Genomic DNA, 23,824 nt, shown 5'->3' with positions numbered 1-23,824 from the left:
TTGACTGCCTCTGCAACCCTGGTCTCTATTGGAGGTCTCCCATTCAATTATTAACCAATGACAGCCCTCTTGGCTCCTGAGATCTGTTGAAATCATGTTTGCCTGGGCTATCTATGTCAGGGCATCTTCTAGTATACTGTTTTAATATTTGCACAAAGACTATCTTGTGGTGAGTGATCTTTTCTACCTCCTCATTCAATTACCCTAATTTTTGGATTGATCAAACCAAATCAAAGCCTGGAATATGGCCTCCTACCTTGATATGGCTGATCTAGTTACCTGGATTCATGACACTGTAACATTGAGACTAGACTACTGTAATGCACTCTGCATAGGTCTCCCCTCAAAGTTGACTCGGAGACCCCAGCTGGTGCAGAACATTGCAGCTTGTTTACTCTCAGGATCTAGACAGAGCATGCATATCATTCCCATTCTGCAGTCACTCCATTGGCTGCCCATCAGTTACTAGGCTCAGTTGAAGGCCATCATGACTAGCACATTCAAAGCCCTTCACGGCCTTGGCCCATCATATTTGTGTGACTGCCTCTCCCCCTATGTTCCACTACAGTAGTTTCACTCATCTGAACAGGGCCTTCTGCAGATACCACCCTGCAGTTGGGCAAAATCAACATCTACCCATAGACACGGTTTCTCTGTGATAGCCCCCACCTCATGGAATGGCCTACCTGAGGTCAGGAAAGCTCCCACTCTCCTGGCTTTATGCAAACTATGCAAAACTGAATAATTCAGGAGGCCTTTCTACCCAGATTATGGGGCTGTGCTGTAAGAAGTACCTCAGAGAGATGCATTGGTAGGGTCAGGGACTAAACGCTACTCTGATGGATGCTCCTACTGGGAAGTTTCCACACTGCTAAACATAGGCTTGCCTTTCCCCCACTAGGGGTGGGGGATCCCCTGCTCCCCCCTGCCCCCACTTAACTGGCCAGTGGGAGGCGTGCCCCTGGGATGCCCCCCCTGGTGGCGTGGTGCACCCCCAGGCGGCGCAGCATGCTCCCCTGCTCCACAACAGGCCTGTTTTGGGCCAAATTAGGCCTACGGGAGGGGGGGGTGATTCAGCCCTTTGGGGAGCATGGGAGCACTCCCAGGCTGCCCTTTAACCTGCGTGATGACATCACTTCCTGGAAGTGATGTCATCATGCATGCCAGGAGCATGCAGGCACTGCATTGCCAGCCTCCAGGTAGTGGCTGGAGATCTCCTGGAATTACAACTGGTCTCCAGGCCACATAAATCAGTTCTCCTGGAGAAAATGGCTACTTTGGGGGTGGACTCTATGGAATTATGCCATGCCAAGGTCCTTTCCCTCCCTAAACCCTATTTTCTCCAGGTTTCACCCCCCAGACCTCCAGGAATTTCCCAACTTGGAGCTAGCAACCCTAGCACGAGCGCACAAGTGACAACTCCAAAACCAGCGCTTGGTAAGTGCCAGGCTCCCCGTCTCCCGCCAGGGGACTCAAGGGATCCGGCAGCCCTAGCTAAACATGCCATGTAAATTAGCTGTTTTGTTTCAGAAAGATTTCATCTCTGTGCAAATAAATAAATAATCTGAGGGGTGTTCAGAGGACAAAAACAAATACTGGCAGGGCATGTTTTCCCAAGTGTAGGAGAAAACTAGGTGCCTTTGATGACATCCTGCAATTTTTTCTGATTCGTTTTAGGGTTTACATACTATGCCTATTCTCTGATAAGCAATGCCCAGGTTCTGTGTGTTGCAAAAAGTGTAGGGACTGGTATGGTATTCTATGCATTCACTCAAGTATACTTATAGGCACCCTTTCTAAGCAAAATGTTGGGGGGGGGGGGTTCTTAGTGAGGTATAATGCATACAGTCCACCTTCCAAATCTGCCATTGTCTCCAGGATAATTGATCTCTGTAGTATGTAATTCCGAGCGATCTCCAGTCCACACCTGGATAATGGCAAAGGGCTCGCACAGCGAGTAAGCCTTTTTCTTTCTCAACTTTTAAAATATTTTTGCAATATTTGCTTGATGACGGGTTCTGACGAACTCGAAAGCTTGCACGTTATTTTGTTTCGTTCTGTCAGCCCTAATTAAAAAAGCAGTCCAAGATCTACCTGCAAATGGCAGGAAAGATGGCGGGGCTTTCGTAGTAAGTGGAGGGGGTGGAGATAGGGAAGCCTTTCCTGAAGCGCGTAATGAGAGAGAGAGAGAGAGAGAAAGAGAGCGTAGATATCAAAGGAACAGGCCACGTCATGAGAAGTAGAGGGGGCGTGGCCTCATACCCCACCTGAACGTTTTTCATCCACGTAGAACGCCGAGGGGAGGGTTAGCCAATAGCCCGCGAGGAGGGCGTGGAACAGTATACGTACCGGGTTCAGAGGTGACACGAAGAGGGAGGGATGGTGGCCGGGAGTGTTCAATTCTATTCACACCGGTGTCCGTTTGAGGAGACGTCGTAAGCAACAGACGGCAACGTTGGGAGCAGGTGAGGCGGGCGGGCAGAAGAGGGTTCCTCTCGGGATGGAGTGTCGAGGGCTGCTGGGCTCTCCTCCGTCATTCCACTCTCCACTTATTCCAGCACAGCTGCCTAGTTGAGAAGGGGTGATCCTTTGGGGGCTGGCAGCTTTACTTAGGCGTCGGTAAGCTATGGTCGCCTCCGGCGTCGTTGGAAGTGGTGACTGACTTCCAATCCCCCATCCCTAGTCAAAACAGTCCGTGCCAAACACTCTGGCGATGTTTAAAGCCCGAAGCAAGCCGCTCGTTATAATGGAAGTCAATCCACCCGCCGCCTTTTGTTCAAGATTAATGATGCCTCATTTCTCCAAACGTGTGCCCGAGGAAAGTACAATAAGTGTATAAAATACACACCTTACTTTAAAATAAAGTGAGGTAAATTAACGATACTTTCACGATACGGTAGAAGCCCAGTGATAGAATGATTTGCACAGGCTTTGCTAAAGCATTTGGTATATTGGGTGAGAGGAGTATTAAGTGATACCTGTTCTGTTTGTTTTTTAAGATAAAATTTGACTGATGGAAACAAAGTAAGTGTAATAATTAAATTCAAAACATCATTCTGCTTCTTAGTGTTGTGATGGTATTTCTACCTGTTGACAAGCCAATATCAGGGTTTGTTTTCTAGCCAAGGTGATATTAACAAGCTATCTTGTCGTTTTTTATATTCTGTATAATTACTTTAAAAGATTGGGAGTGGGGAGGTAAAGTAAGTGAGCCCTGGGGTTCATTGAAAGAAGGTTGATGGTGAACTTCTAATGTTTTGTTATCATGCCTTGTAAAATCACAACTTTGAATGCAGAAGTGACGAGCATTGTTAACACTTGGCATGCATTTAATTTTGTTAAGGAAACAAATAACAACACCGTATTAGTCTTGCAATCCCCTTTATTGGTTGCAAACAAAGTTCAACAGTAGTTGTACACACATGGTTAGAAAAAATAGGAAGAGTTGGAGGGTAAGGAAAAATTCATATTCTATATGTAACTTTTAAATATAGCCAAATCTTAAAAGCTGTTGCTGTATAGTGTGTCTTTTCTTTTAATTTTGATAGTGCATGCATCCATCATGTCACCCAGTCAACCAAAAATGTGTGTAGATATTTTTAAAGACCCATCCACACTCTTGGTTCTGAGCAACTAACTGCTACTCATAGCTGAATCGCTTAAGATAGTTAATAACTATTCATATGTGGTCACATTTGCCACAGGGATAGCAAAGCAAACTATGACTGGAGATAAGTTGTTGTTTTTATTATAGAGCACCTGTAAAAATGGGCTGTCATGTTAGGAAATGATAAAATAAACAGGTCTATGTCTAGTGTGGCTTGCAATATAAAATAGTGAGCTGGAAATAATGAATGGTATACTCAAAAACTAGATATTTGGATAAACATCTGATATATGACAGATCAAATGAATCTAAACTTAGTGCAATAATAACCTTGGTATTAGTTCAATAAAAGCAAATATTTCATAACGGTTTAAATGCGTACTTTGATTCTTTGCCTCATATCTCAGAGTATTACCACCTTGTGGAGAAACGTATTTTAAACAATTCCAGGAGTTTAGCAAAGCTAAAAGCCACAACTCCTAGTTGCAGACACTTACTACATGGATAGTTTAAGAATGCATGACCGTGGCTTTAAGCTGCAGCCAGCCATTTTAAAATGAGGTTACAAACAGATGCAGTAGCCTGGCTGCTGTACAACAGTTCTATCAGTTTCTTTATCAGTAGTAGTTTGTTTGATGTTCTTGAGCATCCTGAGTGACCTTTTATTCCTGGTTGGATTTAGTTGTGGAAAACAAATCTGCAGGAAAACATAAGGAAATGGGGGTGCTATTCCCACTTTGTTTGCTACTCACCTCTATTTATAAACTGTATATCTGTAGAAAATAAAAAAGCACTCAAGGTGACCTACAGATAGATGACTACATGGCGAAGTTTAGACTTACAAAAGCCCAGTTCTTCTGCAAGGGCAGAGGTTGGGTTAAGTTGGTTGATCCCCAAACTGATGTATTCTAACAGTTCTTGAGCTGCCCTTGCATTGTGAAGCAAGCAGTTCCGTCTGAACCCCTAACTGATCTGTGGGGTATGGAGATGGCTTGGGCAGCTGCCCCTGCTGCCCCTCAGCATCCTTTGTCTCCAGCTAGAGCCTGCTTGTCTTCCTGGTATCCCAGGGGGCTTGGAGTGACAAAGCAACAGGGGCAGCAGGTGGAGACAACCTGATTGGTCCTGCACACATATAAAAGAGAATTATTTTAGATAGCAATTTAAGAAGGGGAATGTAACAGAATGGGGAGGGTGCTTTTATAAACAGACATGATTGTAGTCTGTTCTCCTGTTTAGTGTATGTATGATCTTTTTCTTACTGCATTTCATTCTGCTTTTGCAATTCTTTTTTGTTTTGAATTGTTTCTGACATAATTGTTACATTATTTCTAAATTTTGTAGCCCTGTCTGATGTCATTGTTTGCTGGATCTCTTGATTGCATTGTTTTACAGTGTAATCTCTCCTGAGTCTTGGCAATAAAGGTGGGCTATAAATGATGTGAGTAAATAAATAACACTCATCCTGAGGCTAGAGCTCATTATAGCGTGTACTCTGTGGCGGTGATGGTGGCACAAAGCAGTGAGTTTGACGCAGTCACTGTGTACTCACAGAGCTGTGAGGCATCGTTGTTCCAAGTAATGAATGAGGGCTTGCTGTATGCTGGTTTTCAGGTGTATCTCACTGCTGTGACAAGTTTGCCAAGCACATTGCAGATAGAATCCCTTGAGACCACTCTGGTTTGGATGCTGCTGTTCTAGTATAAGGTATTATGTTAGACTCACTGTCACCATTGCTTTGATTTGCAGCTGAGGATATAGAAATGGTGGCTGGAGAGAGACTGCCTTTGCCATATTTGCTTGTTCCTTGTCTTGCCACAAGAGAGAGCTTGGTTAGCAATAGAAGTTAGTAGAAAATATTTTAACAAAAGAAGGAGCTGTTCTGGCTCCCTTTAAGGGAGCAGCTGTTAGAAAGCTGTCTGGATACAAACAGTGAGGTCCAATACTGATTAGAGCAAGGCGCTGGAGTACCTTGAGAGCTTGGGTGTTCTGGGAAGATGTGGATTGTCTATACCAATTTCAGTCTGGTTTTCAGCCTGGTTTTGGCATTACCTTGGTTGTATTCGTGGTAGAGATATACTAGGAGAAAAGCAAGAAGAGTGTAAGCCTGTTGATTCTCCTGGTGTCCTGTGGCTTTTGGTGTTACTGTCTGTGATATCCTTCTGTACTGGGTTGCTGGGATGGGAACAGAAAGAACGAGAACATCTCCACACTCCTTGAAGAGCATTCCCCAATGATGGGGATTTCTTACCCACAAAAGCAGAGTAGGGAAAGTAGAGTGCATCTCTGATGCCTTGGTCATCAGGCCACTGGTGTTTTGCCATGCTGAAACATTGCCCCAAAACAGCATGGGGCATCTTAAGTCTCTTTCTGTAAAAATTTCCATCTGTGTTAAATGTGCTTGAATGCCTGTTTCAGCGTGCGCCCAGATTCTTGTTCTGGTGCAACTATAGATGGTTTGAGGCTTCAGAATGAACTTTGTCTCAAATCTGATTGGCTGTGTGATCCCTGTTTGGATAGGAACACAGAATGAATTGATAGAGAAGCTTTAAAAATTGTGCTGAAGCTGCCAAAGATCAAAGGAACCATGAGCACAGACAGGTGAAACAAAAGCACAACAAAAGCAGAAAATGTTTCAAATTGCCTCTTGCACAGTTCTTGCTTCAACTATGAGGCCAAAAGTATGGTATAAGCCTAGACAGTATCCCTTTCTATGTTGGGAAAGCATTGGAGTTTGTGCCAAGAAAACAAATTCTTATAATTGTCTTTATGGTCTGTTTCTAGCAAGAAAATTGTCTTGTGACCATCATGCTAAGCTGCCAGATACTGGGGGGTGGGGAGGGGGTCACCTCTTTTTATGCCCTGGCCTGTGTTTATGCACGTGATTATTATTTTTATAGTACAGTTCTACTTTACGAGCTGCTGCTAGTAGCTCTCTGAAGAGGTGGCATATACATTTTCTAAGTAAACAAACATTATTTGATCCACTCCAAAATGGTGCCTGGGAGATGTTTAGTTTCACATGATACTTGCTGCATTAAAGCCATCTTGCATTTAGTAATTATTTTTATATAAAGTGTGTGTGTGTGTGTGTGTGTGTGTTTCTCCCCACCCCCCTCCCCAACTAGGAGTATGAATATTATGCTAGAACCAAGATCTCGCAGGATATATTTTTTCTGCTGCCTGGTACTGGCTTCCTTCATCCCTTCTTCAGCAGAGGACCACACAGATGGGAATCATCAGCGAACTGCGCGCCTCGATAGGAACATGGTGCAAGATAAGGAGTATGTATTCTGTATATGTACCTTGGAATAAACACTGAGGCTTACCTCCAAATCACATTTCCTCTGTCACTTTTCCTACATTTGTATGTGTGCTTTACATTCTGTTTTAATTTCCTACTTCCCTCACAGAAAATGTGAATTGGATCATCTAGCTAGAGCGTTGAAAGGTAGGGAAGATGGCAGAAATGTATGTATTTATGAACCATATCGACTGGAGAACATTTTTCTAATTCTCATACAGGAATATCCAGTAAACTTGCTTGATAAGATGTAGCAAATAATTATTTAGGCATTGAATCATAGAGTTGGAAGGTACTTCCAGGGTCCTCTAGTCCACCCTCCTGCACAATGCTGGAAATTCACAACTACCTCCCCTCTGCACACCCAGTGAACCCTGCTCCATGCCAGAAGATATCTACCACAAAAAGGACCACGGTATTAAATGTAAGACAAACAACAATTACAACTGTGTAGTTGGAAAATTACAAATAATGTAAAGGGGTAAGTAGTCATGACTCATAAGTATCTAGTAACAATCTTGTCAATGACTCATAAAGGCATATGTAATCCACTGTTCACATAATCAATGCAGCTGGTCATATGCAATCCAAAATAAATATTTACTGGCAACATTCACATCACGGTTAGAGCTGATATTGGATATGCCCGTCAGAGTACAATATTGAAATCAGGTCACAACAGATGTTACAGTTGCTCTGTATGTAGACTGGCATGGATTACTGACAAGATCCTTTTACCACAGCGAGGGGTAGCACAATGTCATAAAGTTTGATACGTATGTCTGTTTTTGATGTTGTAAAATACTCCTCTGTAAAATCAATGGTTGGATATTGTATGAATATTGCTGAATAGTTTATGCTTTGTATATTTCAGAAGAACTTTCTGTATCAGTAAAATGTTGCTTTCTTGAATGTACAAACTGGGAACTAGTGGTAAGGGTCATTTAATGCCCTGTGTTTGCAATTAATTGTTGAACTTGATTAGGGAAACAGTTTACTTACTGCTCTTTTTTACAGTTTCATAGCACAGTCACTTTTAACTGTACATTGAAGAAACACATGTAACCTTCACAACTTTGATCAATCCATACATGAAGATGTTTCCATTGAAACGTGGTTCATAACCAGGAGCACGTTGATAATGTGTTATTGTGGATTGGACTGGATATAAGAATTTATATTTGATGTGCATTTTTCCAGTAAATGATATTTATTTTGGATTGCATATGATCAGGTGCATTGATTGTGTGAACAGTGGACTACATATGTCTTTATGAGTCATTGATAGGATTGTTACTAAATACTTATGACTACTTACCGTTTACATTGTTTGTAATTTTCCAACTACACGGTTATAATTGTTGTTTGTGTTCCATGCTAGAAGATGGCAAAACACCTCCAGGATCCCTAGCCAAACTGGTCTGGGGAAAATTGCTTCCTGACCCCAAAGTGGTGATCGGCATTACCCTGGGTATGTACAAAATGGCCACAAGAACTAAGCACTGATGTAACCTTTCCTGCCCTTCCTCTCATAAGCTGCCTAGGTTCACAGAATCAGCATTGCTGTCAGATAGACATCTAACCTCTGCTTAGAAACCTCCAAAGAAGGAGAGCCTACCACCTCCCAAAGAACCTTGTTCCACTGAGGGACCACTCTGTCAGGAAGTTCTTCCTAATGTTTAGCCAAAAACTTATGATTTAATTTCAACACATTGATTCTGGCCTGACCTTCTGGGAAAACGGAAAACGACTCCTTACCATCCTCTATATGACAGCCTTTCAAGTACTTGAAGATGGTTATCATATTACCTCTCAGTCATCTCCTTCCAGGTTAAACATACCGAGCTCCTTCAACTGTTCCTCATAGGACTTGGCCTCCAGACTCCTCAGCTGAAAATTGCATTTGCCTTTTTAGCTACCACATCACACTGCTGACTCATGTTCAGTGTATGGTCTACTAAGACCCCTAGATCCTTTTCACACATTCTGCTGCCAAGACCAGTCTCCCCCATCCTATAATTAAGCATCAGCAAGAACATTTAGTTGTGACTTGGTCCAGTCCAATAATTGCATTTTGGTGAATGTGAATTGTGGTTTAGAGTTGCATTTATCATGACTTGGGTAGGATTGTTTTTCCAGTTTATATATAGGATAAGTGCAACCTTGCCTAAAGTACAGGAACTATTGATAATTTATAATGGCTGTCAGGAAAATGACTGTCTTCCTAGTCAAGAGATGTGAATGGATGTCTGTTTGACATTTAACGTGTTCTTATTTGTCAGCCACATTCTGGAAGACTTAGATGGTGTAATTGATAAACCAGAATCTGAGATGTCTCCACAAGAACTGCAGCTTCATTACTTCAAAATGCACGATTACGACGGCAACAATTTGCTTGATGGGTTAGAACTTGCTACTGCCATATCCCATGTACATAAAGAGGTGAGGACTGATATTTATCAGAATCTGAAGGGACTTTAGCAACAGCCAAGAATAACGTGGGAATGGATAATATTTTATGCAATGTGTTAGTTCTAACATGTTTGCAATTTTTTTTAAAAGAGCTAAATCATTTTGGAATTGGTTCTTGGAAAGATTCCATCCTAGGGCTGAATGTGGGAGAGCTATTATTGACTCTTTCAAAAAGCAGCTTCCGCCCCAGTTTGGACTAGAGTTGAAGGGTAGAGAACTTCACCACCTTTGCACTGAATCAGCTCTGGTAGGTGGAAAAGAAGAGGTGTATCCACTAATGTGTCTCCAGAGACGGGAGGCTTCTGCTTGCAATTGTCACTTTCTCACCTCCTGCTGTAGCCCAGAATGCCCTCCGAAGTGCTGTTCCTATAGGTTTCCATCCCTCAGGAGCAGCATTTTGTGGGACATTTTAGGTGAGGTGGGTAAGAAGATGGTGAGCCACAGACCGAAATTCTTCTGTCCATGGAAAACACCCTGGTGGATCCAAGCAGCCTCTTCTCTGCTTTTACTTTTCATTCTTTAAAATACAGCAGAAGATCCAATCCTGAATCTCCCTGATACAATGCAGTGCAGTCCCTAGACTGAACTTTTAAATGACATGTAAGGTTGCAAACCTCTGCAGGAGAGCTTTGGAAAGTGCTGGTCAAAGAAGGTGGAAGAAAGAGAACATCCTAAAGAGGGTGACAGGTCTGATTTTGGTGTATTCATGAGCCAGCTGCTTTGCTGAGACTCATCCTTCTTGGTTTTTCTTGTAGGATGGTAGTGAACATACCCAGACCATGAAAGAAGAGGATCTCGTTAGCTTAATTGACGATGTCTTGCGAGATGATGATAAGAATAACGATGGCTACATCGACTATGCTGAATTCGCAAGGTCACTGGAATAAAGAGAAAACTACAAAAAACCGTTCTTGTTTGTGTGACCCAGTACAATGTGATTCTTAACTGCCTCTCTGCCATATGTTCCACTGTTTGGACTGCAAAACGAATGGTAGGGAAAGTGTCAGCTTTTTTTGTATCTTTATATTTGGGAGAGAACCTTATGATGGGGTCCATTTGATAACATTGTTGTGCAATAAGGTACCTTGTGTAGGTTAGCTCATCATTTGGCTGCATTGGCTTAAAGGCTTAAGTTCCAAAGACTATGGCCTGGAAACCACTTAGCTCCAGAATATCTTTCAAAGGGGTTTCTGAAGTACTACAAAGGCTCACAGCCCTGCAGTAAGTGAAGCATCCCTCAGTGCGAGTCCTTCAAAACAAATGTCTGCAGTATTGTGATCAAGAAGGTTTCTCTTTGTCTCAAAGAAACTAGTTTGAACACTGATGTCTGAAATGTCGTAACTGTTAAGTTGTAACTCACAATCTAATTCAGTGTTCATGTTTCTTGTTAAGTCCTACAAAAAAGGAATATGGCGGCCCAGAAGACGTTTAAGCCGTTTCAAAGCCCACACCTTTTGGTTGAAAAGTTAAGCACATGCTTAAATCTCTTCTCATAAAATGGATGTGAATAATTTAAGTGTTTAAACTTTGGCTGGTTTGGATCCCACATGAGACAACATGGAAGGAGTTAGTGAAGCTGATCTTTTCTTTGCCTTCCCTAAGCACGTTGATGTTTGTTCTAGAACTCCTCTCTGAGGATCAAGAGAGTCACTCTGCCGCTGGACAGGATATCATTTGTTTGCTAGGTTTTCCTGATCCTCAGAGGATTTTTGGGACAAAAAGCAGGTTGCTTTGGAAAGATAATGGTGAGGAAATACCTGCTCTGCCAACTCTTTCTGTTAACTCTCCTGCTGATCCTATCCAGTATCTTTAAATAAAGGGTTGCAATGTAGTCATGCGTCTGCCCTTCATGTGTTTCCCTTTTTACTGTGTGTTGCTCTGTCCCAAAATTAAAAATACATTATATCTTCTACGCCATTAATCCAGTATTTTGTTTGGGAGTTCATGTTTCAGAAAGTGTAGGTTAAATACTGCTGTTCAGTGTGGTCCGCTAGCAAGAACTGTTCCTGTGTTAACAATTGAATGTTATAATTACAGCAAAATGCTGCCTTGTTAAGGTTCTTACCAATGTACCTTGACACAAATTCATGGTGTTAGTTTTACAGGAAAAAAATAAAAAGTATTTTCACAGCTAACTCTTTGAAAAGAGTCTTTAAATACTTGAATGGTCTGCTTACTGAAAATGATCACGGAACTCTCTGCCACTTTTGATTCTGTATCTATTCAGCAGCCCTGTATGGATCTAAAGAGAGGTGATGCTATCTTGTTGTTTGACCTACTGTATAAAATGGATCAGAAAGCATTATGTTTTAAACTAGAATGTTAAGAAAGAGACAAAACAAACTGCTCTCTGTAAATTGTATAAAGACTTATTTTCTGTATAAAAGTATTCTTATATGAAGTGCATTTGTAAAAAAAAGTTTCCTTTTGTTAATTGTGTAACAAAAGTTACTTGTACTATGTTCTTGTAACATCTGACTTATTAGACACATTTGTATAATGGTTTATGCTAAATACAAAAGCAATAAAATTCAAAGTGCTGCAACTTGGTTCTTCTTCAAATTCAGGAACCAAAGTGACTGCATATGTCCATTTCATTTCTATTTGCTGTGAACCATGTTCAGCCTTACCTTGGACCAGTCTTTAATGACCTGAGCCATGGTTGACTTCCCAGCAGCTTCTCACAATCTTCATTAGAGCTCTGCTTCTGGAGCATTTGCAGAACTGTAAACATTGCTCTTCAAGGATAGGAGGAAAGAAATTAGTGACTGGATGTTAATAGTCACTGTATAGTCCTGCACAATAGTCACTAGACAATAGTCCTGAAGACGGTACAAAGGCCCACTAATGGATTCTTAATTGAGGGTGCACTGTAACACACAAAGCACTAAACTAAAGCATATTTCTAACCAGGTTATAGCATTTCATTATGAAAGGCATCGACACTTAACTCAGTTCACGGAAGGATTTCCCTCCTCTCTTCCCCCAGTGAACTGGAGCTGAACTCTCCTTTGTCAAAGATAACTGGTCTGAAATGAGTGGTTCAGTAGCCTTTCCGTATTTACGGTCATAATTAGAAAGTGTTGTTGGCTTCCACAGTGAGGAAGGATGCAAAAGGGACTATTGGCCAGAAATCACCACAGGGAGAAGAGAAGGTGCCAGGGCTAGTAGCAGTAGTACAGGAGAATCTATGGGCATGGGGAATGATTGCCACTGGCACAATATTACCTGCATCTTTCTGCTCACCTCCTCTGATATAGCAATATGGTGCTGAAGAAGTTGAAAACGAATCCTATGCATCTTCAACAAAGGGCACTGAATAATTATGGGCTACAGGCAGGACTGTGTAGATCATCATGGGCATTAATCATGCTACATGCACACCAGTCTAGCAAGCAAAATCTATGTGCAGTTTCTGCTCATAGATTCTCTTTCTGGATCAGTAACTAATCACAGTAGATGAGGATGCACGTTGGCAATGCAACACATATTCAGAAATGACATGCAATTGTTCCCTCCCATTTGCACAACAAGGTGTAGGTAGATGTCTCCTATCCAAGTTGCAATATGGATAAGAGTGCATATTCAAAGCTTGCGTAATGTTTTGTGTCAATTTTGTTGATCCTAATGAAAGGTATTGCATGTATTTTGTTCTTGATAAAACAAAGGAATATTTTGTTCTTTAGCCACTAGATGGCATCTATATCATACTACATCATATTCACCACCTTAGTATAAACTTTGACTATTGAATGAAGTCAATAAACTTTCTTCTCTCCCAATAAATATCACCTGGTAGTATTACAATACGGCAAGATTATTTTGGTCTAAGTGCTCATTTTAACCTTCCTAGTAGGCGGAAAATATATGCATGCCAGCAAAGGGCATTTAACACCACATCAGAATCATTGCATAACACACACTCCTCTTTCATTGACTTCATAATTCTGTCATTGAACAGGCCAAAACTCTTTACAATCACCTATTCTTGCCAAGACTAATAGAGTAAACCCTAAGTTTTGTCTTCGGTCCAAGGCATTTGAATTATGACAACCAAGAGATATTTTTAAAAAGCATGAGGTGATTTTATTTTTCCCCTTCCCTTTGAATCTTTTGAACACCTTGTCCAAGTTTCCAGGCACACCCTTCTACCCAATTATCTGGAATGGGGTGCTATTGATGATGTTTCCAAGCTGCTCTCATATTTAGCAAAATAATGTATGAAGTCTCTTTTCCTAGAAGCCATTCAAATGGGGATGAGGGAGCAATAAGGACTTCTCATTTTATGTATGTTCATACATATTTATATATTTACTTCATTTACAGCCTGCCTTTCTTGAGACTCAAGGCAGATTACAGAATATAAAACACACAGCAGAGGCCTCTGATTAACAGAGCAGTAGGACAACAAGTAAAAAACTGTTCATCAAGGCATGAAGTACAATAGTACAGAAAGTGGGAAACAAATTGGGTGGCAAGATCTGTTGATGGCAGGCAAACTCCCAGCTATTTGTATCTCGGTCAGCCAATCACAAGATGATTGTCAGGAGGAGGCAAGCTGGTGAAATGGGCACAAATGTTCCTGCATCCCCAGCCAATGACATCACTTCCAGTGTGACCTGGAAGTGATAGCATCACACTAGGGCCGATTCTTTAAAACTTGGCCCAAAGCTGAAACCCCACCCCCAAACACCTGCCAATTGCCAGGGAGGACCTGGCAACCAGAGTAATAAAGGCAGTACAAGGAAGGTGATACATACAAAAACTATATGGCAAACCTATTAACAGTCCTCACAAGAGACAACCCCTCCCCTCCTATCAGCTTTGGAAATGTTTGGAAGGAATAGGTTGCAATTTGAAAGACACTTCCACGGGGGGGGGGGGGTGTCTGTTCAATCAATCAAACTTGATAAAAGCCCTGAAATACTTCAATCGTATGCTGCAATTCTAAAGAGAATTGCTTAAGAGTAAGCACTATTGAATAACATGAAACTTACATCAGAATAGACCTGTTTAAGATTCCTTCCATAGCCTTTCAGGGCGCTCTCCTTTTCTGGGTCAATTGGCAAACGTGTAACTCCCCTTTCAAAAATAATCCAGTCTGTCCCCACAGCAAAAGGAAAATTTAGATCTCTTTGGGTGGGGAGGGGGGAATTCGGCCAATCATTCTGCCTGCCTGTCTGCACTTGGGCAATGGAGAAGATTGGCAGCAAGAACGCCCCATTTGCAGTGGAATGCTGAGCATCAAAAGGAGGGATCTGGATTCATCCCTCATTGTGGGAGCAAAGCACAAGGAAATATGAAACTAACACAACGGCAGAATGCAAAAGTAGTACGTTATTGGCACTATAGAAAAAGAAAAAAGTGTACATGAAGCAGGCTTGTTTTTACTGTTGCTGGACTGCACTGGATGAAGCGCTATCCTACTTGGGAATGCCCTGCTACTCCACCCAATAATCACCTTCTATGGGTCTGTTGTGTGTGTGTGTGTTATTGTGCGTGAGAAAAATCAGTGGATCAATGGTTTAGACTAGGAGGGGGACTAATAGTGTAGGTTTAAGAGCAAAAACAGCTGCCACAGAGCCGTCTCCCCACACATCCCCTTGAAAAGAACAGTGTGCATTTTCGCATGTGCTGCCAACATGCATGTAAGGGACCAAAAGAAAAAAAAAAGCCAAACGGATCAGTTCTGAACTAGCACTGGCCCAGCACGAGCAAACTAGTAATGGAACAGAACGATTCTGGAATTCTGAGAACTGAAACAGAACCTTTCCTGGTGCACACCTCTAGCCATAGCCGTACAAAACTGCTATGAAAATGATGTCATGACCCTCTAGTGATTTCAAAAATCTTTATGGTTTTACCATAGAGATTTCTGAAATTCCTAGAGGATCATGACATCACTTCCAGAACAGGAAATGATATCTCAGAAGTCTCCAACCCCAAATACTCCTGCCATGTGACATCATGACACTCCAAAAATTTCAAAAATCTCTGTGGTAAAACCATAGAGATTTATTTTTGAAACACCTAGACTGTCATTACATCACTTCCTGTTCTAAAACAAAAAGTGAAGGCCAGGTGTCAATTGATGCCATTCCCCTCCCTGTTTCCCCCTTACACACACACCACTTCATTGAGCAAGGGCAGGGGATAGGGACTAGAAATGGGCACGAACTACAAAGAAAACGAACCATGACATTCGTGGTTCGTGGGGTTTCACGAACCAGGAAACACAAACTGGCATGAACTGGGGCAAGTTTACGAACCAGTTCATGGTTCGTGGGGTTTAAACGCCCCTTTCCAGCTCCTTAGCAGTGGCAGGGAAAGGGGCATTTGACAGTTTAAAGGGCCCTTTCCTGCCTTGAAAGTGGCAGGTTCCTTTAAACTATCAGCTGGCAGGCGGCAGGGGGGCTCCCCCCCCTCGCCACTTCCCAGCTGTTAGTTTAAAGAGACCTGCTGCTTGCAAGTGGCAAGGCCCTTTAAACTGCCCAGCCCCCAGCACCACACTGGGGGTGCCATGCGGGCCCGCGGCATCCTCCCCCTCCTCCCAAGAGGGGCAGGAATGCCCTCCTGCAAGAGGTAGGAAGGCCGTTTTCAGCCTCCTTAGTTTAAAGGGCTCTGCAGCTTGCAAGGGCCCTGTCCTGTGGTTTGCAAGGGCCCTGTGAATCTCCTCCTGCCACCTGCCAGCTGATAGTGTAAAGGGACCTGCCCCTTGCAAGCCACAGGAAAAGTTTATATGGCCATTTCCCTGGGGAAATGGCCATTTAACCTGCCCCTTTACGACCCAAACAAACCAGTAGACCAGTTTGTGGAAGTTCATGGAAACGAGCTTCCATGAACCACTGGTTCACAAACCACAAACTGGCCTGGTTTGTGCGTTTTTTTTGGGTTGTAATTCGATTCATACCCATCTCTAATAGGGACCATTACCAGGAGACTCCCTGCTGGCATCAGGTAAATAAGCCGAAAGAGCAAGACACTCACAAGTGGATGGAAAACAATCAATAATCCACATATACAAAACTTATTATTCTATTAAGTCAATGAATACCATTAGTATTCAGGATTTGCTCCTTCAGACTGTTGGGTCAATTAATGTTCTTTCAGTCAAATTGTTGAGATATCTTTTGTCTTGTTCAAAACCCTGTTTAATCCCATTTAATCCCATATATATATATATATATAAACTCATGGGCCATTTTCACTCTGCTAACCTTCTCTCGGAACGACCTGGAACATTGCCCCCAAAATGTGGAAGATCGTGTTTTCTCACGCGAAATTTGCGCAACGTCGCACAAATCTTGCGTGAGAAAATGCAATCTTCCGCATTTTTTGCGCGATGTTCTGGGTCATTCCGAGAGAAGGTAAGCAGTGTGAAAACAGCCATGCTCAATAAGGGCTCTAGCACTCAATTTCAAATCAGTTAATGTATTATAATGAAGTGGATGTGTGTATATTTTCAAAAACTGTTACAAATTGTGGTTTTTACAGCTATGATACATTTGTATTTTTTAAAAAAATTACTTCATGACTTTGTACTTGAAAGGTTTTTCCAACTTCCATGCTTTTTGCTTGTATTGATGATTTATTTTCCAGTTCCATATTTAATAGTTAACATGGTTAATACACGAAATATGATAAAGATGGGTGGGTCTGAATACTGCTTGAAGGTTATGCTTTTTCATAAGCTTTCCCATCTGATCAGTAATTCCTTTGATATATGGCAAAAACACTTTTCCTGTAGGAGACTGTTTTTCCTTGGTTGTTTGATTCATCCTGGGGTTGATTGCTCTTCGGATTTCATTTCTGGAGTAGCCATTTGCCTGAAGTGCGTGGTTTAGATGATTAATTTCCTCATTGAGAAAGTGCGGCTCACATATCCGTCTTGCACGATCCACTAATGTTTTCATTATGCCTCTTTTCTGTCAGGGGTGGTGATTGGAGTTTTTGTGTAAGTACCGATCAGTGTGAGTTGGTTTCCTGTAGACCTTGTGACCTAACTGAAAGTTTGCTTTGCAGATGACCAAGGTATCCAGAAATGGGAGTTTTCCCTCGATTTCTTTCTCCATTGTGAATTGTATGTTCAGGTGGATGTTGTTGAGATGATTCAAGCTTATGAAAAAGCATAACCTTCAAGCAGTATTCAGACCCACCCGAAAAATACAACAGATGCTACGATCAGCAAAAGACAGTAGAGACCCCCACACCTCTGCAGGAGTATACCGTATACCCTGCAGCTGTGGACAAGTTTACATCGGGACCACAAAGCGTAGCATCCAGACAAGAATAAAAGAACATGAAAGACACTGCAGACTTGGACAACCTGAAAAATCAGCAGTGGCTGAACATAGCCTAACTCAAACAAGGCACAGTATCTTATTCCAGGACACCTAAATCCTGGACAACACTTCCAACTACTTTGTCAGACTGCACAGGGAAGCCATTGAAATTCACAAGCATAAGCAAAACTTCAACAGGAAAGAAGAAACCTTAAGAATGAACAGAGCATGGTTTCCAGTTCTGAAAAACACCAGGCTAACAAAACACTCTATACTCGACAATAGCCCTGCAGAGAAGATTAGCACATCAAGCACCAATCCATATGCAAAAAGAACCTCCTCAGGATACAGTGAAGCCTCCCGCCATTAGCATTCCACACCCTGGGAAACTCTTACAGGATGACTCAGCTCAACCCCACCCCTCCTGAGTAGATACAAATGACCTGCCAACATCTTTTCCACACTGTGACACTGAGAGATCTCTGTCTTTTGTTGCTACACCTCTGAAGATGCCAGCCACAGCTGCTGGCGAAACGTCAGGAACTACAATGCCAAGACCACGGCAATACAGCCCGGAAAACCCACAACAACCAATCATTTTGTTAATTGGAAAAACTGCTTTGGGGTGTAACTGAGAACAGTGGAGTTAGGTGAATGTAGTGGCACGAGGAAGATTATTGTGAACTCAAGCAGCTAGACGTGTGCCACAGTTCCTCCCTCTTATACCCAGATTGCTCTGTAGGCCAGGCCTGAACATTCTGTTTTGGCAATGTAGAATGCTTTTCCATCTTGCTATCCACATTATTGGATCTCAGTGTCCTGTCATTATATTGGGGAATGGGATGTTTATGCAGCTGGTATGGGGGTCTTTTAGGACGTTTGCCACTGCGACTTATCTGTTGGCCTGGAATACATCACTCCTCTCTAAGGGCAACTAGGGGGAAACAAGTGCACAGCTGCAGCTATACAGCTTCTATAGAGGTCTCAGAGAACCCCTACACAAAAGAACCTCAGCTCAGGTTGAACAGCAGAGCAGCGCTGTGCAACTGACCAGACCCAGGGGGCCACTCATTGGAATTCCTGACAGCAGTATAGGGGCGTAAGCATACTTTCTGCTCTGTACTTGTTCATTTCTTTCTGTAAACTTCTCTAGATAACTTTAATAAATCTCTTCTCCTTCAACACTTGTTTTTTTATTGTCATCAAATCTAAAAGAACCATTGCCGCTTGGCAACACAGCAATACCTAATCCTTCCCCCTCCCACTGTTTCCTGCTCATAAGAATAAAGAGTAATGCTGGATCAGACCAAAGTTCCATTTATTTCAGCATCCCGTTTCCCATCCAAATGTTTCCAGGAAGCCCACCAGCATAAGAAGAAAATAGCAAGCCCTTCCGAAGTTGCCCCTTTCCCATGAGTCCCCTGGGGGGAAAGAGGACTACAAATGCTTTAAATTAAATAAATCAATTACTCTGCTCTCTTCCTCGTCAGATTCCCAATGTCCATGACAAAAGCGGCAACTCTCTAGAAGGGCCACTACCCAGCAACCAATGAGTTTAAGGACTCTTAAAACTGTGTTGGATTGGAGCCAAGGCCTTTGTTCACTCCTGAAGGATATGATTCTGCCTACAAATATTTTAAATCCCCCAGTAGTACTGATGAAGCTCTTTTCCATGGTGCCGTTACAGCCAAATATGACCCAGGCTTCGCTGGAAGACCGCCAACCTCTCTGGAACATTGACAGAAAGGGCAAAGCCAAAGGCTGACTGACACCTGGCTGATTGTACTTACTGGCTTGGCTGCATTCACCTGGCTGCTTTCTCCTATGACTAGAAGCCAGCAGTGCTTGAGATACAAAGCCAGATTCATTGGAGGCGGGGTGTTGTACTGTCATTAATAAAAACGATATTGCACAGACATGCAAGTAAAATACACTGGCCAGATGATTTTACAGCTTTCAAGAATAACCATTGCCAGAAATAAGGCAGCCAAATTTTCCATGGAAAAAAAGAATTTCAACTCCAGAGAACTTTGCATAGGACTAGAACCAAGCTCCATGCTAAGCCATGTTAAGTGGTGCCCAGATGCTTTTAATTGATCTACCTTGACTTCTCCTCTGCCAAGGCAGAGGCATATAAATTCAGCTATGTTAAGGCATGCGCCCCATTCCTCCCATCTGTTCTGAGAGCTTTTCTGTCCCTGAAATCTTCAGCAGGACATGAAACTTTGCCGCTCTGCATTTTGGCAAGGCTACCAAGCAGCGTGCTAAGTTTCTCTACATCTGGAAACTTGGACGCTGCTCCTCCCTGTCTGTCTTGTAATGAGACAAAAAGACATGGTGTTCTCAGCTGCAGGAATGTTCGGAAAGAGCCCTGTGCAAAGGACAGGCTCAAGTACACATATCTCAATAGGAAGCCCACCCCCTCCTAATAACAAAGTCATATCAGGGAATCCAACTTGACAGCGATCCAGCATTGGACTCTTCCATTCAGCTTATTAAAGAGAGGAGAAGACAACAAAAAATACTTGAAACCAGCAAATTTGCTTCACCCAGTATTAGAGTCTGCCAATAGCTTTAGGGATTTTACTGAGCATTTCAGTGGAAAAGAGATGCTGGCACATTTATCCCATTGCCTTCATTTTGCAGTGCAGTGGCCCAGCTGAAAGAGCCGAAAAAACAGGATGCAATGATTTAATAAATTACAAAGAGGTCTGGCCTGGTGGTAAAGCCCACTTTGCTTGCTCTGAAAGGAAGATTTGGCCGTGGCAGTTAGTTGAAGAGTTCTGCTATGCACAGTATTTCTTAATCCACCCACCAGCTTTCTGCTACTCTTATCTTATGAGGAAAAAATTTAAGGGCAGCTTTTTCTACAGTTGGTGTGTTGTGAGGCTACCTCTCTATGTTTATCAAGGAGCTATTTATTTCTGAAAGATCCAGAGTAAGGTTGTGCCTGATGCAATCAACTACAAAGTGCATATCTTATTCCTTCTTACTTTTGTGGCTTCACTCCTATCATGTCATTTGGATTAAAGTCACAACAGCCAGCTACACCAGGAAGCAATATATGCCTTGTTGACTCGCATTGCTGCAAAACTGCTGTAAAGCTACTATAAAGCACACTGCTGGAAAATGCTGTAAGATATGGGCCAGTTTCATTTTGAAACAATGCTCATTGGTGAATTGGGGTGTCTTTGTAATATTTGTTTGTTTACAGACCAGGTTGAGCAGGTGACAAGTTGGCAAACTCACAACTACGCCTGAAGCCTCAAAGACTTCTTCTGTGCATGCCACTCAATCTGCAGTTCCATCAAATACACACACACAATGGCTCATAAAATGCAGACTTCTGAATTATAAATTAGACTTCCTGTTATACTAATGATTTAGTCACCCTTAGTGGTTATACTCCATTTTACTGAATTAATAGGGATGAAGAAATATTTGGCCTTCTGCTAGATGGCAAGTACTTCCCAAGTTCAGACTCCAAGTTTAGAAACTGGCTATTGTCTGCAACCTCCTACCAAAGCTGTCCTGTAATGCCATCAAAAGCATTCTGATGGAACGGAAGCCATAAAGGCAAGCACATTTTTTCAAGCATGGTGGAATTGGCCTTAATGCACATTTGCTGCATTCTGGGCCTTTTCAGGGCACAGCCCGTGCATTCAAACCACTTCCATTACTCTTTGGTTCTTAGAGGACATGCACCCTGAGTTTGGAATTCACTGGGAAAGTCCACTCACTGCACTTTTTACATAATACAACCTTGTTTGGGGGGCTGACTGAAGGGGGATGGGGAGAACCAGCTCATCTCTTTCCTGCAGAAGCTGGCTATGGAGAGCACTGATTGGCTAAGTTCTGTGTTGTCACTGGGTCACTTCCTCTTCACAGAGCATTTTTTAACTTTTAGAAAGTTGATATTGATAAGACACCAAATATTTAAGTGACTGAGTGTTCATACTATAGTTCTAAGAGTGAAAAGGAAAAGAAAAAAAAATGAACAGTATACTTGTCTCAGGGTGAAGTGCTCAGCAAGACCATGTATACGAGGAGCATGGGATGCACTGATTAGTATGTCTTTCAAATGGGCTGTGATGGTAGGGGAACCAGGGCTTGAGCTGTATGGGGGGGAAAGCGGCAAGTTTTGGTATCAATGTACGTCTCCATGTTAGAATGTACAATGACTTTCAACCTAATATTCTGATGTTTACTTTCTGTTTTTTCTTTAAAAGGCATACAGAACTGTATAATCTAGTGATTTCTTGAGTTTATGTTAAAATAATATTGCTTTGTGCTTGAAGATCCATTTATTTTCTTTATCCAGTAATGGCTTTGCAAAAGTCAACTCAGAAAGGATGATTAAACTCTACTCTTTGTGAAGAGTTTTGTTCAGACAGATCTAGTTCACACCGTCAGTGTACACTCTGTTTTGCAAGTGGTGATATGAATGTGTGTCTTCTAAAAAAGGCACATATGTGCCTATGCCATATATGCATCCATCTTTTATCCTACTCAAATTATTTTAAATAAAATTGCCCTGGGAATTGGTGGAGTGGGGTATTGGTGATACAAATGCTAGCCAACAGACTCCTATCTCAACCCAATCACCATCAGTGGAGGAATGGTTTCCGCCGGTTCAATCTGAAATCACATGGAGAACTTGCAGAAAGTATTTTTCCTAAAAATTGCCCAAGATTTCATGTGTGTTCTGAGAGTCCCACAGGTGCTATAAAACTACATCTACCTCTTAAAATGCTATTACTCTTCTCCCTCTTAGTCTGTACACTATAAATGCAAACCCTTTTAACTGTCATGTGAGCTGTTCTAAAAAGGCCTACTCAGAATTAAGTTCTATGTTATTCAGTTGGGCTTACTCCCAGGAAAGTGTCCTTAAGATTGGAGCTGATAGCTCCTAATCAAGGAAGTACGGAAACTACGGTTTTATAGGGCTGAGCTGAGCTGAGGGGGGGGGGGGAATAACAATACCTACCAGAGAATTCATAGCATTCACAAGGCCAGACTAGACATGCAGGTTTTTAAAGAGTTCCTAGAGCAGCGCAGCACAGCAGCTGTGAGGAATGGCTTTTTTAAAATAAAAGGAGAGTCCTAATGGGCTGGGAATGCCACCATGAGGGGAGGAAGGGCTCTTGCCATCCCCCCGATCAATTTTCCTATGCTGAAATAGTGCTGGGGGAAGTTATTTCCCTGTTTTTGCTGCTCCATGTGGAGTATTCTGTGTATGTGAAGCAGCAAAAATGGGAGATAACTATTTCAGCACAGGAAAATAGCTTGAGGTGAAGGCAGGAGCCCTTCCTCTTCCCAAGGCAGTGTTCCAAGTTTATGTGGGTTCTCTTTTATTTTTTAAAAGCCATTCCCTGAAGTTTCTGTGTGGCTGAGGAGAACCTGAGTAGAGTTTGGAACCAACTCTTTAAAAACCTACATTTATTGTTTGACCCTCAGTAGAGGACTATTTTCATGATCCTGAGGGGAGGGGGGAGTATAAATATGATAGTTTCATCCTACAGATACTCAGTGCACATTTCAGAATAGACAGGGAAAGGTATCAGATTATTTTTGGCTTTTACTTTGGTAAAATTTGTATATATATTCTAACCAGTCCTGGATCCAAGGTTTCTCAGCTTTGAGAGAGAAAATTGCAACATTCCATCCTCCCCATGGTCTCCTCAACATTAATGGTGTTATTTGGGGGGTTTATGAGATAGATAAAGCTGGCCCAGGGGGTAAGCTAGTCCAGTAGGACAAGCAATGGCAAAGTAGCTCACAACCTGAGAGGTGCTTCCAAGGATCCTTGGTCAATGTCACAGGGGGCATTTCCTCATGGGCGTGTACAACTTCAGAATGCAGAACTGGTGCTGCATCTGCACATGATTGAATTCTGTGCTATTACTGTGCTACTGCAAGCAACCAGTCATCTATTGGCTTGTCCACACAGGAAAATCCAGTTATCAATGACTGCTATACAGCAATATACCACATTGTGTGGAGATTGGAGGAGAGGGGATTCTTCCCAAATCAAAATTTCTCCATCCATGGAACCCTAGTGTGCTAACTTTGCCAGAAAACTCTGATCCAGGGAATACCTGAAATCTGACCAATGCATGGTTACAAACAGATTATAATCTTGGTGCATTCATCATGATTGCC

General features: G+C 42.3%; 1 protein-coding gene across 3 annotated transcripts; it reads left to right on the top strand.

The window, feature by feature from the left end:
* The first annotated feature begins 2,370 nt into the window (after positions 1 to 2,370).
* On the top strand, positions 2,371 to 13,171 carry MCFD2 (multiple coagulation factor deficiency 2, ER cargo receptor complex subunit). 3 transcript variants are annotated; one of them, XM_054984083.1, is made up of 5 exons: positions 2,374 to 2,465; positions 3,000 to 3,024; positions 6,733 to 6,888; positions 9,191 to 9,350; positions 10,136 to 13,171. In XM_054984083.1, exons 2-5 carry the CDS (start codon positions 3,014 to 3,016, stop codon positions 10,265 to 10,267), a joined length of 459 nt encoding a protein of 152 aa, XP_054840058.1. In that variant the 5' UTR covers positions 2,374 to 2,465; positions 3,000 to 3,013; the 3' UTR covers positions 10,268 to 13,171. The 3 variants fall into 3 exon arrangements, with proteins under 3 accessions (XP_054840066.1, XP_054840058.1, XP_054840076.1); XM_054984091.1 differs by lacking the exon at positions 3,000 to 3,024 and having other exon boundaries at positions 2,371 to 2,465; XM_054984101.1 differs by lacking the exons at positions 2,374 to 2,465; positions 3,000 to 3,024 and adding an exon at positions 2,496 to 2,619.
* Positions 13,172 to 23,824: the final 10,653 nt, after the last annotated feature.

The sequence above is a fragment of the Eublepharis macularius genome, chromosome 1 (assembly GCF_028583425.1).
Source record: "Eublepharis macularius isolate TG4126 chromosome 1, MPM_Emac_v1.0, whole genome shotgun sequence".
Classification (NCBI taxonomy): Eukaryota; Metazoa; Chordata; class Lepidosauria; order Squamata; family Eublepharidae; genus Eublepharis; species Eublepharis macularius.
This window is presented reverse-complemented; position numbering and strand designations above follow the sequence as displayed.

Coding starts and splice junctions, on each gene's coding strand:
- MCFD2 (XM_054984083.1), top strand. Junction 6,889..9,190: donor AACATGGTGCAAGATAAGGA/GTATGTATTCTG, acceptor CTTATTTGTCAG/CCACATTCTGGAAGACTTAG. Junction 9,351..10,135: donor TATCCCATGTACATAAAGAG/GTGAGGACTGAT, acceptor TTTTTCTTGTAG/GATGGTAGTGAACATACCCA.